General features: G+C 52.9%; 1 protein-coding gene across 4 annotated transcripts in view; it reads right to left on the reverse strand.

Moving 5' to 3' along the window:
• The window catches only part of RASGRF1 (Ras protein specific guanine nucleotide releasing factor 1), a 110,229-nt gene that overhangs the window by 27,882 nt on the left and 66,528 nt on the right, over positions 1 to 15,819 (reverse strand). For all 4 annotated transcript variants that reach the window (XM_004421884.3, XM_087428779.1, XM_087428782.1 and 1 more), the window contains exons 13-17: positions 14,704 to 14,786; positions 7,268 to 7,516; positions 4,203 to 4,576; positions 1,990 to 2,115; positions 170 to 340 (exon numbers count right to left, since the gene is read on the reverse strand). In XM_004421884.3, coding sequence (XP_004421941.1) covers positions 170 to 340; positions 1,990 to 2,115; positions 4,203 to 4,576; positions 7,268 to 7,516; positions 14,704 to 14,786 — 1,003 coding nt within the window. The remainder of the gene's footprint in view (positions 1 to 169; positions 341 to 1,989; positions 2,116 to 4,202; positions 4,577 to 7,267; positions 7,517 to 14,703; positions 14,787 to 15,819) is intronic.

A 15,819-nucleotide genomic window follows, 5' to 3' on the forward strand; every position in this document is an offset into this window, starting at 1 on the left:
GTAGCAGAGAGGGGTGGTGGGAGGAAGGGCTCCTGGCAGGAGGGTCAGCTTTGGCCAAGGCAGGGAGCAGCAAGCGCCAAATCCCCCAAGGGGGGCAGGATCCTGGGTCACGGCTGTCTTGCAGCCGGGCCGACCCCAGGGAGGGCGGTAAACGCAGACCCCCACGCACCTGCGCTGGCTAAGGACATTCTCCGGTACTTCTCCTTGTTGGGGGCGCCCTCGTTCGCGCCTGCGGTTGCTATGGCAAAGGCGGAGGCTGCTGACAGGGCGCTGCGGTTATTGTCCAGCTCGCGACAGGATGTCATGACGACCCCATTATTGTAGGAAAAGAGCGGGAACTCTGTGGACAGGACGGAACCAGCCTTCGGCTGTTAGCCAACCAGGGCTCCCCAGGCCGGGACAGCCTCCAGACGGGCAGGCTGTCTTCACTGCCCCCAGGGCTTGTCAGGGGGCGGTGGGGGGGGGTCTGTCCCCCTGTAAAGTCCCCGGGAAGGGGCAAGCCCCTGCCATGCCACCCCCAGGGCTGTCTCAGGGGAGGGGAAGGTTGCCTCCCTCCGCCTTCTCCTGGGAGATGCAGAAGGTCCCGCCACCCCCTGCTTCTGAAGGAAATCTCCATCTCCACCCCTTCCATCTCTCTGCTGTTCCAAACCCCTTTTCCTCTTAGGCCCAGCTGGGCACAGCCTGCTTGAGAACAGCATCACGACTTTACCTACCCTTTCATCTTTTTGGAATGAATGCATAATCTGTCTGATCTCTGACATTGATAATTCATACTGACGGGCTCACTGGCACAGTGGGACTGAGAGAGCACTGCACTCGAGTCTGTACCACCATCCCCACCCCCGCCACTCACTAGCTGTGTGGCTTTGGGTAAGTTATTTAACCTCTCCGAGTCTCAGTAATCTCTGGATAATAGGGATATGAATACCTACTTCAAAAGGTGGATATAAAGATTAAAGGAGATAACATAGATGAGAGTACTTAGTATTGTGTGAAAAGCTGTATGTATGCCATGGAATAGCAATGCTATTAATAATAAGAATTGTTTAGTAGTAGTAGAATCTGACTCTGGAAACCTTTAGCTTCATTTTATAAGCCTCTGGAGACCAATCTATACTCAAGTAGGACAAAGTAACAGTACTTGTGCTGTGAAGAGGGAATGACTTATTTTAAAATCTCAAAGCTTATTTCTGAAATTTGGCTCTCGTGAGACCTGCTTCCGTGTATCTGAGAAGCTGTGGCGTGCCTGCGGGGTGTCAGGCAGTTTCTCTCTTCAGCTAGGGGACCCTGTTACTGGCTGGGTCTCTTCGGAAGACCTGGAGAGCTGGGGGGCCCGGGATTTAGGCCACGCCTTGCAGGTGGGGGCAGGGGCTGGGGAAGGCAGCGCCCTGGGAGGTGGGGCCCCCTGAGCTCTTGCCTCACCGTTGGGTGTCTCAGAGTGTGTCTCCCGTGTGTGGGGAGATGCTTGATGGGAACCTGAGACCCAGGGGGCTCCTCGAGGACCCTTTAGGATCACGAGTCTGAGACTTGGGTGGGCATCGTTACAATCTCTCAGAGTCCTTTCCCTTATTTGAAAAACGGGAATAACCTGGCCACTCGACAAGGCCTCAGATGATTCAAGGGAACGGGACAGGGCCTGCCGTGTGGCAGGAGCTCAGGAAACCCCTTCTGAATCTGGATCTTCCAAGAACAGCCTAGATGCTGGGCCTTCCTGCCCACCTGCGCTGGGGGTGTTATGCAGCCCTGTCTGGAACCAGGGGAGCGACTCTGCTGAGTTGAAGAGCAGGATCTCCCCAGCCGGTGTCTCGGCCCCCACAGTCGCCCCCAGGGGTGATGAAGCATCAGAATGTTCCTGCACTTAGGACCCCCTCATAAAACAGAGGGTGACACCCACTCCCCTTCACTCAGCGTGGCCTGCTGCCCTCACCCAGCCCGGATCTCGCTCAGCCTCTGGGAATCTGTGTGTAGTTTTGCATCAGTGAACTGTACCTGAGGAATTTTTGCTTCTGAGGGATTTGGGCGTTGTGGGGGATTTGGTGGGTGACGTCTCGGGGTCGCCATCGTCACTCTGGGTTTGATCGTTATCTGACTCTTCCCTCACGGAGACTTCGGAGCCTGGAGAAAAGAAGGAAATAATTTTACCTTTCTCAAATAGTCACTGATTTTTAAATTCAGGTCTATAATTTATTGAAGCGAAACACCATAAGTTTGGGATATACCTGTTGAAGAAAGTTTAACAGCTGTATTTGCCACGGCCGGATCAGACCTTTCACAGGCTAATGGGCACTGGGAATCTCCAAGATGGCTTCTGCTCTACCAGGCTTCTCACACCCGACCGGACACACTGGGGATCTGGTTAGACTGCAGGTGCTGATTCAGAGGGCTAGGCGGGCCTGAGACTCTGTATTTCTAACATGCTCCCAGGTGATGCCCATGTGGCTGGTCCATGGACCACAGTTTCAGTACCAGGATTTGTGTGTGTGTGTGCGTGTGTGCGTGTGTGTGTGTGTGTGTGTGAGAAGCAGCTTAGTCAGGGTGACCATCTGCCATGGTTGCCCAGGAAAGTCCTGCTTCATACCTGTTGTCCCCTGCCCCTGGTCACTATCCAAAGTGTCCAGGTTTGGGCAGTAAATTATAGTCTCCCTAATCTTGGGAGACTCATGGCTTACACACTTTGGGGAAAGCTGATGAATTATATTAAAAGTTCAGCTCTGGCGTGGTGAAATCTTCGTAAAAAAGGCAACCTCTCTGGTCCTCAGTTTCTCCAACTAGAAAGTGAGTCGAGTTAGACTTGACCTTTTTGAGAACCCAAGGAAAGCTCTAGGTCTTCTCTTTAGAAAAGAAAGTCCACACACACGCGCACGCACACACACATGCACACACACACACACACACAATGTGGCACAAAATTAGACAGGCTCAGGGGCCCCTGGATCACTGGTCAAGAACCCCAGTATGCGATGACTCCTCAGGACTACCCTGTGTGACATTTTATGACGTGACAGGCCTGGGTTCACTGTAGGTTTCTGTCACACAGAATTCAGGCCCTCACTGCGGCCCCTCCAGTGTCCTGGCCTTGCTCCTGCAGGATGGCACTTAGGGCTCTCTGGTAGGCTGTTCCCTTGGTTACTGACTTTCAGCTGTGCACGTCACACATTTACTGTACGTGCCACAGTAAATGTCACTTGGTGACAGAGCCTTCTGTGGCTTCACCCCTCCTGAGCTGTGCCCTCTGCTGGGGGTGCCCCCTGCCTTTCTTTTCTCAGCTCAGAGCAGAGAAATCCTGACCATCTTCAAAGTCTTTTCAAAGGCCTCCTCCTCAAAGCCCAGGGCTTCCAACCAGCCCAGCGTTGTGTGTGTGTGTGTGTGTGTGTGCGTGCGTGCACAGGCATATGGGCGCTAACCAAGACAATGCTGGTGGCACCCAGGATATGCACTGACATGATCTAAGACAGAACCAGACCAACGATTCAAACAAACGCGTCTAGAATGGTCAGGAGGGCTCTGAGAGTAGGGCGGTCCCAGCCTGCCCTGGTGTCGTCTCCAGCCACTGCCCACACACCAATATTCCAGGTATGCCGAGCTTCAAGCTGTTCCCTGAACACGCATGCTTTTCCTTGCTCCTCATTGTTGCCTACTCTGTTTCCTTCATCAAAATGTTCTCCCTTCCTTCTGGTGAAAACCTAGATGTAATGAGTCCTCCAGGAAGCCTTCTCTGACTCTCTCGACGGTGTCTCCACCCCATGCTCTGTGCCCCTCAAGTGTCCCTCTAACACATCACCTATCAGGTGTCCACGTTTCTGTGTCTGGTCCTGCTCCTCAGCCACCCTGTGAATCTGAGGCGGCAGGAGGTAGGCCTGATGACCTCTTCTCTCCTGGGCCCTGACTGGGGCCTGGCCTACGACACGTCCACTGCAGAGATGGACAAACACAAGGATGCAGGATGAAGCTACTGTCAGGGCAGCAGGAAGCCTGGCATGAGCCACACTCATCCAATGCCCTGGGAGCCTCTGCCTGCCTCACTCTGCAGCCTGTGCTCCTGCACATGGCTGCCTCTCCACATGCCCAGGCTCTGGCCTGCCACCATGATCTGGCCAGGATGCCCAGGCCTTCTCCTCCTGCCCCGTGGGGGCTTGGCTAGGCTGGGCGGCCTCAGTGGGCCCATGAGCCAAGGGGGCAGCTCAGCCCAGGCGTCCACTCACTCTGCTTGCTGAGAGCCGAGGGCTCTTCAGGCTTCTCCGTGGTGCTATCACCCTCATCTGGAATCTTGCTGGCAAAGCTGCTGGACACATAGAGCTTGCTGGTGTCCAGCGTGGCCTTGCTGAAGGGCGACATGGCCGAGTACATGCTGGTATAGCCATTGGAGTTGCAGCTGAGGGCGGCCAGGTCCAGGGCCTTGCCGCCCGTGATGATGGGGATGTTCAGGGAGAGCTTCCGCCGGCGGCTGGGCGAGGACGTCTTGGTGATGGACAGCGGTGGCGGTGAGGAGAACTTGCGGGTGGCACGTGGGGACTTGGGGGGGTCACCGTACAGAAGCTTGTTGTTCTGGCCACTGGCAAACAAGAGCTCCAGCGACCTGCAGGCAGGGCAGGGGATGAAAACAAACGGTCAGTGTAGGCCGGCCTGCCTGCCCAGGCCTGGGGGTCCCCCTGCCTCTGGGGGGCTCAGAGGGGCAGAAATGGCTCCCTCATTCTCATGATCCCTGAGACCCGGGCTGACCCTCTGAGCAGGCGGGTCTGAGAGGAGCCAGACCAAAGGGACACCTGCAGCCAGGTGTCCGTAAACACGAGTGTCCTGCTCTCAATGGTTTGGGTGGGAGACACGGACTCTGGTGGCACAGTGAGTCGATCTGATGCTCCCCTCTCTGCCTCCTTCTGTCAGCTAAGGGTCCTCCTGACCTGCAGGCTTCTGCGAAACCTCTCTCCAACCCACACGCTGGCCTGGTGTCACCTACACGCTCTGACCTCACCATCATACAGGCCCTGAGGGATGTTTGTGGGTGAAGAAGCCAAGGCTCAGAGACGGGAAATGACTCATCTGATGCCTCCCAACTCTAACCCCAGGGGTCCTTTCCACCCCCTCAGGGTGCTTGACCAGCCTCAGGTATAAACTTGGGGGGACAGGAAGCTGAAAGTGGGGTCTCCCAGCAATCCTGGCCATGCCACTCCCGTCCTCAGACAGGGCACACATCTCAGGGCCAGACTGGAAACAGGCGATAGATATGTAATAACACAAACAGTAGCTCACTTGCATGGAATGTGTCTGCTCTGTGGTATGCACGGGACAGACCTTCTCTCTTAATCCTCATGTTGCCCAGGAGGTAGGTATTCTTATTCCCATTTCACAGACAGGAAACTGAGGCTCAGAGAAGTTAAGGGACTTAACCAAGGCAACAGGGCTGAGAGCTGGGACCTGAACCTGCCTCTTTCCACTGACGACTCTTCCTGCTGGGAAAGAAGCCCTGGGGGTTCCCCAGGAATGATCTCAATGGGCTTTCTGGCATGGATCCAACCTGGATGGGGTGGTTTCTCCTGCTTCCTCAGGGCCCTGGGAAGCTGACTGCTGAGGTTCCAAAAGTTCAGAGCAGAGAGGCAGGACCCACTCTGCCTGATAAGGCCTGAGCAGGTGGGCAGTGAGCGCTGGTGGGGGCAGAGCGAGGGACCTGGGGAGGGTACGGAGGTGTGCTCTGGGCAGTTGGTCTGCTCTGGCGGCAGAGGTGTGGGGTGGGAGGGGGGATGGTTAGAGCCTCCAGGCCTCCGGCCCCTCTTCATGTCCTGGGCTCGCATTTGGGACCAGGCAGACATCCCGGTAGCCCTGGGGAGTTGGCGTGATTCAGGAGCTCTGCCCCAGACAGCCTAGAGCCGAGGCTCTGGCCCCATGTCTCGCCTGGAGGGTGGGGCACACTCAGCGGGGGCTCTGAGGCTTGGCCCTCCACAGCTGAGGTCCAGGCAGCAAAGGAAAGTACCTGCTGGCCCCTCCCGTTCCTGACAGGTCCCTCCTGGAGCACGAGGTCCTTCAGGGGCCTGGGTCCCATCATCGAACCTGCCCTGCTGCTGGGCGGCCTTAGGCAACTCCTTCATCACTCTGCTTCCCCTTCCCCTCTGCTAACGGGGGGAAATACCTTCCTCACGTGTCTCAAACCACGCTGCAGGCAGGGCCTCACCGGATTTGACACCACTCCCCCAGTGCCTCGTGGGCACTGCCCTTGGCTGGGTAACCATTTGGTGAGTCGGTGGTAAAGGTTCTTGTTTGACCAAGATTCTGGGTGCCCAGAAGCTGGACTGGTGATTTCCCCGTCAGTTAAGTCCTATTAACTCTGAAGTTCTGAGGCTGCTCTTTGGGCTGGCCTCGGGCCTCAGGCAGTCTAGCACTGACCTGTGATGTGGGCTGTGCCTGCCCTTAGAAATCTTACCTGGCAGGGACCCTGGGTTCACAGTGACCGCACAGGCCCCTCGAGGCTTGGCGGGGCTCAGAGCGGGCAGCTGAACACTGGTGGGAGCAGGGAAGCAAGGAGGACAGGAGGGAAGGGACAGTAAGGGCCACTTCCACCCCGCCTGTCCCCCAGAGTCAGACAGGGGTGGCCGCAAGAGGCTCAACAAGCCCAGGGCCCGGGTTCAAGTCCCCACTCAGCCGCAGACTTCTCCTGGCTCTGGGCAAGTCTCTCGGCCTTTCTGAGTCCCAGCTGGTCCATCACAGGGCTGAGCTGTGACAACGTAGATGGAAAAGATGGCCTTGAAGAAAAGACTACGGTGGCCTGCTCCCCATCTGTTGTATCACCCCAAGTGGGCCAAAAGGGGCTCCCTCTTCTCTCAGAGCAAGGATGTGGTCTGAGCAGAAAAGGCCAAGATTCTCTCTTTCTCTCTCTCTCTCTCTCCTCCCTCCTTCCCTTTATTCTCCCTCTTCTGTTTTTCTTTCTTTCTTAAACAGGGAAGGTGGGGAAGCCCCATCCTTTGGAGAGGGGGGGCCCTATGCTTCAAGAAGGGGCCTAAGAGGTGAGAGCAGGGAGGAGAGAGCAACGGGTACCCCCCAAACTCCACCCCACCCCAGGAGCCCACGGGTGGAGCTGGAGAAAGCTGGCACTGAGCAGTGGCATAAGGCAGGTCAGCCCTCCGCCACCTCTGCAGAGGGCTGGCCTGGTTCCTGGGCGTGCCCCACATCGCCTCAGCTCGGCCACCCCGATGCTGAGCTTGGTTTCCCTCCCAGGCCTGGGACATCTGTGGGTCCATCCAGGAGGAGGAGGCAGCCTCAGCCACGCGGGCCTGCCCACCTGGCAGGGATGGCGCTGATGGGCTTCCTGTAGATGGTGATGAGCTTGCCCAGGACCACGATGGCGCTGGTGAAGACGCGGTAGGAGTGCAGGAAGGTGTTGAGGAAGTCGATGCTCAGGAAGCGCAGATCCGTCAGCCTCTCCAGCAGCCGCTCCACGCTGGCGTACCGGATTTGCAGCACTTTGCAGGAGTTCATGGTTTTGCTGAAGCGAATGTCCACGTCATCACAGTATAAGGAGGCGTCGGACCTGGGGAGGGAGGAAGGACCAAGGTCTGAAGTTGTCTAGCCCACAGCTATCTCCCTGACCAGCAGAGAGCTCCCTGAGGGCTGGGCTATGGCCGACCCTCACTGTCTCCCCGACACACCAACAGCCAAGGACAGATGGACTGCTGAAGGACTGGCTGGCCTATTAAGGGAACAAGGAAAGCTTTGGGAGGATGACATTGAGGAAGAATGGGCTGCAACTTCTTTTTCCCAACAATATCCTAAAAACTGGATATTATAAAACTCCTAGAAATACTGGATAAAATATAACAAACTTAAAAATAATGTGCTGCTGGGTTCACAAGGTGTAAGGGAAATCTGTTCACACAAAAACGTGGACACAAATGTTCACAGCAGCATTATCCATAATTGCCAAAAAGTGGAAACAACTTATCCATCAACTGATGAATGGATAGCAAAATGTGATGTATCCACACAATGGAATATTATTCAGCTATAAAAAGGAATCAGGTACTGATACATGCTGCAAGAATGAATGAACCTTGAAATCATGCTAAGTGAAAGAAGCAAGTAACAAAAGTCCACGTATTGTATGATTTCATTTATATGAAATGTCCATAATAGCCAAATCTATAGACACAGAAAGTAGATTGGTGTTTGCCAGGGGAAGGGGGGAGGGGGGAATTGGAACTGACTGCTAAGATGTATGGGGTTTCTGTTTGGGGTGATGGAAATATTCTAGAATTTGACAGTGGTGATGGTTGCACAACATAGTGAATACACTAAAATTCACTGAATTGTACACTTTAAAATGGTGAGTTTTATTTATGTGAATTATATCTCAATAAAAAAAATAACTAGGGGCAAAAAAGATAAAAGGGAAATTCCCAGGGGCCAAAAATGAAGAGAAATTTGGAAACCAGCTGAGGTGTTAGCTGCCTTTAGGGCCTCTGCTGCTCTCGGATACCAAGCGTCTTGGGTTTCAGTGGGGAAGGAGACAAGGCCTGGGCCCGTGGGAGGAGGGGTTGTGTAGAGCTGAGACCCTCGCAGGACCACACACTCAGTGACAGGTGGCCCAGGAAAATCTGCCCACTGGGAAAGGGAGATTGCAAGTTTTCTTTTTTAGCCCAGGCTCTGGGGGAAGGGTGGGGGGAGCACAAAGCTCCCTGGAGAATGTATTGTTTGCTCTCCCAGCAGTTTTGGAACACAAATATGTACTACCTTTGTGGTCTGGGAACGGGGTCACAGGCTGTAATGCCCCTGGGGCACTGGGTGGAAACAAATGCAAAACCTTTCTGGAAGGGCACCGCTCACCCAGGCCCTACAAGATACTCACAGATAAATCCCTACTGAAAATGAACTCACAATCGAAAACGAAGAGCCACACAAGGAATCAAGCCACCATGAGCAAGAGTCAGCAAAGATAGCAAATAGCTGAGCTGGATCCCCAAGAGTCTAAGTTTTTTCTAAGTCTGAAAGTCCTACTACTTTTTGTTACTAGTCATCTACCCTATCAGCAACCTGCTGACACCTCTCCTCCCTTAGTTCCTAAGAGCTATTAAGGGCGAATCTGGCTTTGCGATGAGTGTTCATTACGAACCACCAGCCCCTGTGCCAAGGTGGGGTGGATTTCTTAGCAGTTTATGTCTCCAATCTTTTTAGCCTTTGGAGGGGGAGATCATCCCTTCCTTGGCCTCACCTTGGCTGCCTATTAAAGCGTTAGGGTCAGTCTTTAGCCAGCAGTAGGTCAACTAGACTCCAGGTATTCGACTACAAGTGAAACCCTTAGAGTTGGGCAGGGGTCCTAGATTGGATCTATCAGAGTCCTTCACCCCTGGTCAAAGTGATTTCTGCATGAGGTGAGAATCTGATCCACGTCAGAACAATCTGAGTCCTTCAATGGGACCTTCCAAATCAGACCTCGCAGCAGCAAGTCCTATTCCTCTCAGGCTGCCAAGATGCGAGGACAGGCGGTGCAGTCAACCAGACCACAGGGGGCTGAGGACCTGAGGGCTAAGCTGGGACTAAACTTCCACAGGTCTTTGAGCCCGGTGTGTGAGCTTGAGGTCAGTTGTCTCTCCTGTCGTGGTGGGAACCAGCAGCCCTGAAGGCTGTTGCTCCACACGGCGACCTCCTTGTGGTTAAACCACGGAAATGTGTTTCATTGGTCTTACAGTAGGATGCTCTCCTGACTCTTGAGCAACTGTGGTTTTTCATATTCTGGACATTGTGAATCTTTAGAATCATGTTTTCCTTTTTGCCTCGACTGCCAAGAAGCTTGGAATCACGTCTAGTGCTCACTTCTAGCAAGTGCAGTTAACCTCATCTGGGCCTCATTTTATTTTCTTCCTTATTTTCTGTTTGCCCTTAATCCTTACACCCTGACGACTGTATTTTATCTAGTTGTCTTTATATGCATTTAGGAGGCGGCCTTACATCTCTTTCGTGTTCTGGTGGAATATGATTAGAAGAAAATATAAATAAACAAATAAATACATGATATTTATGAAAGGATAAGCCTGGCAATCTTACCATAACTAGCTTACAAGGAAAAAAATACCTAAAGAAATGCAAATTCAGCCCATAAAGGTGGTTCTAGGAAGAACAGGTTTAGCATCTGTGGTGTAGTGGAAAGAACACAAGGCTCGGAACTGGAATAGATGGGTTCAAATGACACCTGTGAGCCTTGTTTCCTGGGTGTCCTTAGACAAGGTACTTACTTTCCAGGCCTCAGTTTCCTCATCTGTAAAATGGAAACAATAAGATCTACCTCACAACACTTTCGCAAGGATTTAATAAAATAACTGACCTAAGGGATCTGGAGCAGAGCCTGGCATTCAGGAGGTAGTAAATGAATGTGACTCTGAAGTCACTGGCTCTGTAGAGGGTGTCTCCCACCAGGATACAGACAGTGCTCAGAGGAGGGAGTGGACTGGATAGTTCCTCTCTTTTACACTATCCTTAAAGGACCTTCTTTGGAAAAATCCCTGGGATTTGAAATACTAATGAATAAATAAACAACCTTTGTTGAGTGCCTCCAATGAGGAGGGCAGTGGGGATTTCTTTTCAGGATGAGAAAAATACGGAAAAAGCACAGGGCCGATAAAGACACTGCTGTTTGAAAAGACCATCCTGAAGAAACAAAGGAAACAACTCCTTCTAAGGCAGCCTTGCTGCAAGACACAGACAGTTTAGAAAACTTCTGATTTGTGTTTTCACCAAGATCCAGGAAAATATATATTGCATCGATGGAACCTCGAGAAGCAACCGTGAAGAGGGAATAACCTGAAATCAGAAAGATTTCCTGAAAATGAAAGACAAGATTGCTACATCAAAGGAAATGAATGCGGAAACAGCAGACAGGACACTCAGAAAATCAAACGAGTGACATAGTAAACAAATTTGAGAAAGTCTCCTAGAACTCAGGGAAGGCTAAAGAGATGAAAATGGTAAAAGAAAATGTAAACAACACGGAATAGACGGAGAGAGGATCCAGCTAGCTCACCACAAGTCTCTAAAGGAAGAGGAGCTGCGGAGAAGCGACAAGGAAAGAGATCGGGCAGGAGAAAGTGCCCGCGGGTGGGAGTGCCCACTGTCTGGCATTCTAATGGTGATTACTGGGCGCCTCTGGCAAGGGTTCCCTCTGGCACTTTCTCTTTGGGCTCCTTCTGCCATGTGAAGGGGTGGAGAAAGCGAGAAAAGCTCTCCCCTTTCTGTAAACCTCCCTTTCCCCCTTCTTCTCTGTTCCCAACCTCACAACTGTTGGTTACAGCTCCTCTGGCAACTCCAATATTAAGTAAACCTATTCTGGACTCTAGCTTCCCTATCTGAAAATGGAGGGTGCGCTACGGCGGGGATACACACGGGAGTCATCCTGGATACCAATTCTGACGGACTGGCAGCAGCTGCTTGGGCTGTGCTGACGAGTCCAGGCTCAGCCTAGAAGAGTGCTGGGACCCACTAGCAATGCCTGCCATGGGTTCTGGATGGGAGATGCTGGCTCGTGTGTCAGATATTCAGCCCTGCCTCCCTCTTCGCTCTTCCAGCACCTCCTGATGGAAGCTCCGAGGCGCACTCCTGTCTCCCAGGTGTCAGGAGAGGCCTGGGCCTGATGGGAGAGGGCTTCCTTTTCCCCCTTCCCCAGAGACAGTGCCCTACCTTGGGTTTACCTGTCCTTGAGGGCACCTGTTGGGGCAGAGCCTCAGCACCCTGGAGCCTGGGGCAGGTGGAAAGAGACTCCTCAGCTCTCAGGGTTGCTGGTGGTCGATGACTCTTCATTCTCTGGGACCCTCCTCTCAGGCCCTGCCCACCAGCATTACCCACCAGAGGGCCCCAGTGCACTGTGTCAGGGGGTATCAGGACGCATAGGATTTAAATATGGGACTTAACTCCTCTTCGTGCTGTAAACCAAGAATCAGGAGGCTCTTGACTCACCGTCTGACAACAGGGCAGGGTGTCTGACATGGGGACTGTGCCAGAAGCTCAGAGGCTTATGGGGGACAGACTAGGGAATGTGCCCTGGCCTCCACCCTCTAGCCATAGGGCCAATGCCTTCCTCCAGCCAAGGCCCTTGATCCCCACTCTTTCCCTGCCAGAGTGGCCACCAGGGGGAGCCTGTCGCTCCTCTGGGTGCAACTCTAACACCTACAGAAGAAAACCCAACCCTGTCTGCCACATTACCATTATCTGACTCCTGCCCACCTCTCCAGCCCCATCATTCACTGTGGAGGGTGGGTTGCTGTATTATTTAAGAAAATCCAATTGTGCTATAAAAAATAAGAGAAACGAACAAGCAGGATAGAGGAAAGAGCATATAGCTCGAGACCTGGTAGACATATATCAACTAAGTAGAGCACACACGTGCTGAACACAGGAAGGGATGGGAGGACCAAGTGGGCACTAAACATTCACGAGGCACCAACTAGTCATGCTACGCTTAAAATTCATGAGGCAGAGAGGACACTCAATATTCACGTCTTAAATTAGCCACCCATTGGTGACACCCATTCTGGCCCTTTACCCTCTGCCCCAGAAATGCAGATAAACCCAGAGCTGTTTTTCAGGCTAACCTGCGAGCTGCAGCTGTGGCCCGGCATACTTGCCCCGACACCTGGGCCAGAGCAAGTGTGTGCCACTGGCCCAGGAGCCTTCCATCTGTTGGAGCCACTTGATCAAGCTTTACCTCTGGTCCTTGTAGACACTCCATCAGCAGGGAAGGCTGACGGGGCAGGGAGAGAGGCAGGACAATGAACACTCTGCACTAAGTTTGTGTACTAAGTGTAACACGCACTCCAGTACTCTACTATCCCATCTCTTCCCCTGGCTTCTCACAACGTGTTTAAAATTGATTCTCTAGACTGTGTGGTTAAGCATCTTAATTTAGTCTGTGAGCCTTTCTCTTCCAAGACCTCTGGGACAGTCTGTCTGGTAGTGAGCTTAGAGGCTACAATTGCATCAAGGTTATTTCCCATATGACACACCACTCTCCCAACCATGCAGCCCTGTGGAACTATTTCTCATTCCCCAAACACACCCCATGCACTTTCCTGCCTCTGTGCCTTTGTTCATGCTGTTCCCTCTTCCCAGAATGCCCTTCCCCTTCCATCACTTAGCAAACCCTAACTTATCCTTCAAGGTCACTTCTGATGTTCCCTTCTCTGGGGAGTCCTCCCTAACTGCCAGGTGAATTTGTCGCTCGTCTTCTGAACCCTCCCAGCACCACACAAACTATTTTACAGCACCCATTACAGAGTTTTATAATTTCTTTTTCTGTCTCTTCCTCTCCTGAAACAGTGGACTCCCCGAGGACAGACGACACACCTGCTCATCTCCGCTCCCCAGGGCACTCCCAGGAGGGGGAGGCCAAGTTTGAGCCCAGGGGTGGACACGTCTCCAGGGTTGTCATTTTGATCTGGACGTTCCATTCCCTTTATCACCACCATAGTTTAAAATTTTGATATTTTTTCTTTCAAGGGTGACTTTTTTTGGTTTCATCTGCTCACTTTTACTGCCTCAACATGGATTCTTGGCAGAAAATGAGCAGGTACCCACTATACATTTAACTATAATTCCACACGTGATTTTTATTTGATCACTGAAACAAATCCAGGAGGTATTATCATCTCCCACTTACAAGTGAGAAACCCAAGCTCAGAAAAGCTAAGTGACTTTTCCACAGTCACACACAGAGCCGGAGCTGTGGGCCAGGGCTGTTGCCTTCAAGCCCAGACCTCCCTTCTGGACTCCACCACCTTCGGCTGTTAAACAGTGCAGTCATGGGGAGGAATAATACCTCACAAACTCATCTAGAGGCTTAAAAGCATGGTGGATGTGAAAGCCTAGGCCAGTGCCTAGCTCCTGGCACACCATAGGTTTACCAGATGCTGGCTTCATCAGACCTGCCCTCATAATGGTGCCAGGCAGGGAATTTTCACGCACTTGGCTAAAGAATGCGCCTGCAGTTCCCCAGCGTGGGCACCTGAAGTAGCAAAGAGCCAGTGGGCCAGCCGGGTGGGGCAGGAAGCAGGGCGAGGCGCGGGGGTGAGGCGAGCAGACCCCGGAGGCGAAGCCTGTCCGGCGCCGAGGGGCTCAGAGAGCTGTGTTCAGCAGGATGCCAGCCCCCTCCCCGGCGGGTTGCTCACACAAACACAGTGGCCCTGGAGCCTGCGTTTCTGAAATGTTCTCATTTTGTAATTAGGAAAAGAACAACAGTTATCAAAAAAAAAGGAAAGAGCGCATAAAATTTCATTCCCAATGTTATATTTTAAACAGCTTAATATAAAAATCCACATTTGAAAAAACAACAACAAAAACTAAGCCAAAGCCATCATCCAAACAGACATTAATTCAAAACAGACCAGGGCCGGCCCCATGGCTTAGCGGTTAAGTGCGTGCGCTCCGCTGCTGGCGGCCCGGGTTCGGATCCCGGGCGCGCACCGACGCACCGCTTCTCCGGCCGTGCTGAGGCCGTGTCCCACATGCAGCAACTAGAAGGATGTGCAGCTATGACATACAACAATCTCCTGGGGCTTTGGGGGGGGGGGAACGAAACAGACCAGCAAACACCCCAAACCCCCAAAAGACGAGACCTAGCGTCTTTTGAGCCCCCGCGGCAGGCTGGTCCATTGTCCTTGCTGCCACCGTGTGGCCCTCAGGCTCTGAAACACGGCCTGGTCAAGGCCTGGTCAAGACAAGGTTAAAGGCACTTACTTGATCATCTGCGGCACGGTGACCTTGGAGTTTTCCTCAAAGGCGTTCATCATGAGCCCATTGCACCGGATGTTATCCACACACTGGAATCAGAGAGAGGGCCCCGATCAGAGGCTCTGTCTCCACTCTGGGACCAGGCCCAGCAGGAGCTCTGCTGAGTGAGAGGGTCGTGTGCCTGGTCCTGACACAGGATCCTCAAGACTGGAGGGCATCATCAGGCAATGGCAGGGGTGACACAGAGCATCTCTTGGACTTCGGTTGGAAGTTAAGTCCCAGCTCAGTGACCTTTTGGGGATTTACTTGACCTCCCTGAGCCTTAGTTTCTTCATCTGTAAAATGGGGATAATGACTCCTATCTCATTGGGTTGTTTGCAAACTGCAAGTGTCTGACCCTGGCCACTGTGGTGCTGACATCTGAGGTCCAACGTCAAGGACAAGATCAGACCCACAGTGGTCTGGGATCTCTCTCCTGGAGGCCGGCCCAGCAGGGCCCCCTGCACACAAGTGCTGTCCTGCACCCTCTGTCCTCCGCCCACCACAGTGCCAACGCTCCGAGGCCGCAGACGGTTTCCACAGTGAAAATCCTGCCCAGGGAGGCAAGGCTGCGTGCACTAGGGGAACAGATGACTGTACGTTTACTCAGCCTCTGAAAACATTCAAAATCTCCAGTTTTGCTTTGAATAAAAAGTACCCACCCAAACAAAAAGAGACATCTTTTGTGTGTGTGTGGGGGGGGTGGGGTGGGTGTTGCTTTTTCCTTCTCACTGCCTCCTGCACCAAGCTTTCACATTTCTGCTATGTGAGGATTTCTTCTTGGCATAGGGGTGGGGGGCCTCTGTGGGGCACATCACAGAATCTTCTGGTTTTGAGGATGTGTGTGTTAGGGGGGTCAAAATCACTAAGTGGCAGAGAGAGGCTGGCACAGTAGGTGGGGGTGCCCCCGGGCCCAGTGTCCTGGTCAAGGCTAGGCTCCCAGTTCTTTGGGGGCCTCGCAGAGCAAGGTTTCTGTCAGTTGCACTTCCCAGCCCAACTTTTCCAACCCACCACTCTTAGGCTCCCTTTAGCTCTGGTTCTATCAGCAGCCGGGGAGTGCAGGCGCCTGGCCGCGGATCAGAG

The sequence above is a fragment of the Ceratotherium simum genome, chromosome 3, assembly GCF_057802395.1.
Source record: "Ceratotherium simum simum isolate JZ-2026a chromosome 3, ASM5780239v1, whole genome shotgun sequence".
NCBI classification, from domain to species: domain Eukaryota; kingdom Metazoa; phylum Chordata; class Mammalia; order Perissodactyla; family Rhinocerotidae; genus Ceratotherium; species Ceratotherium simum.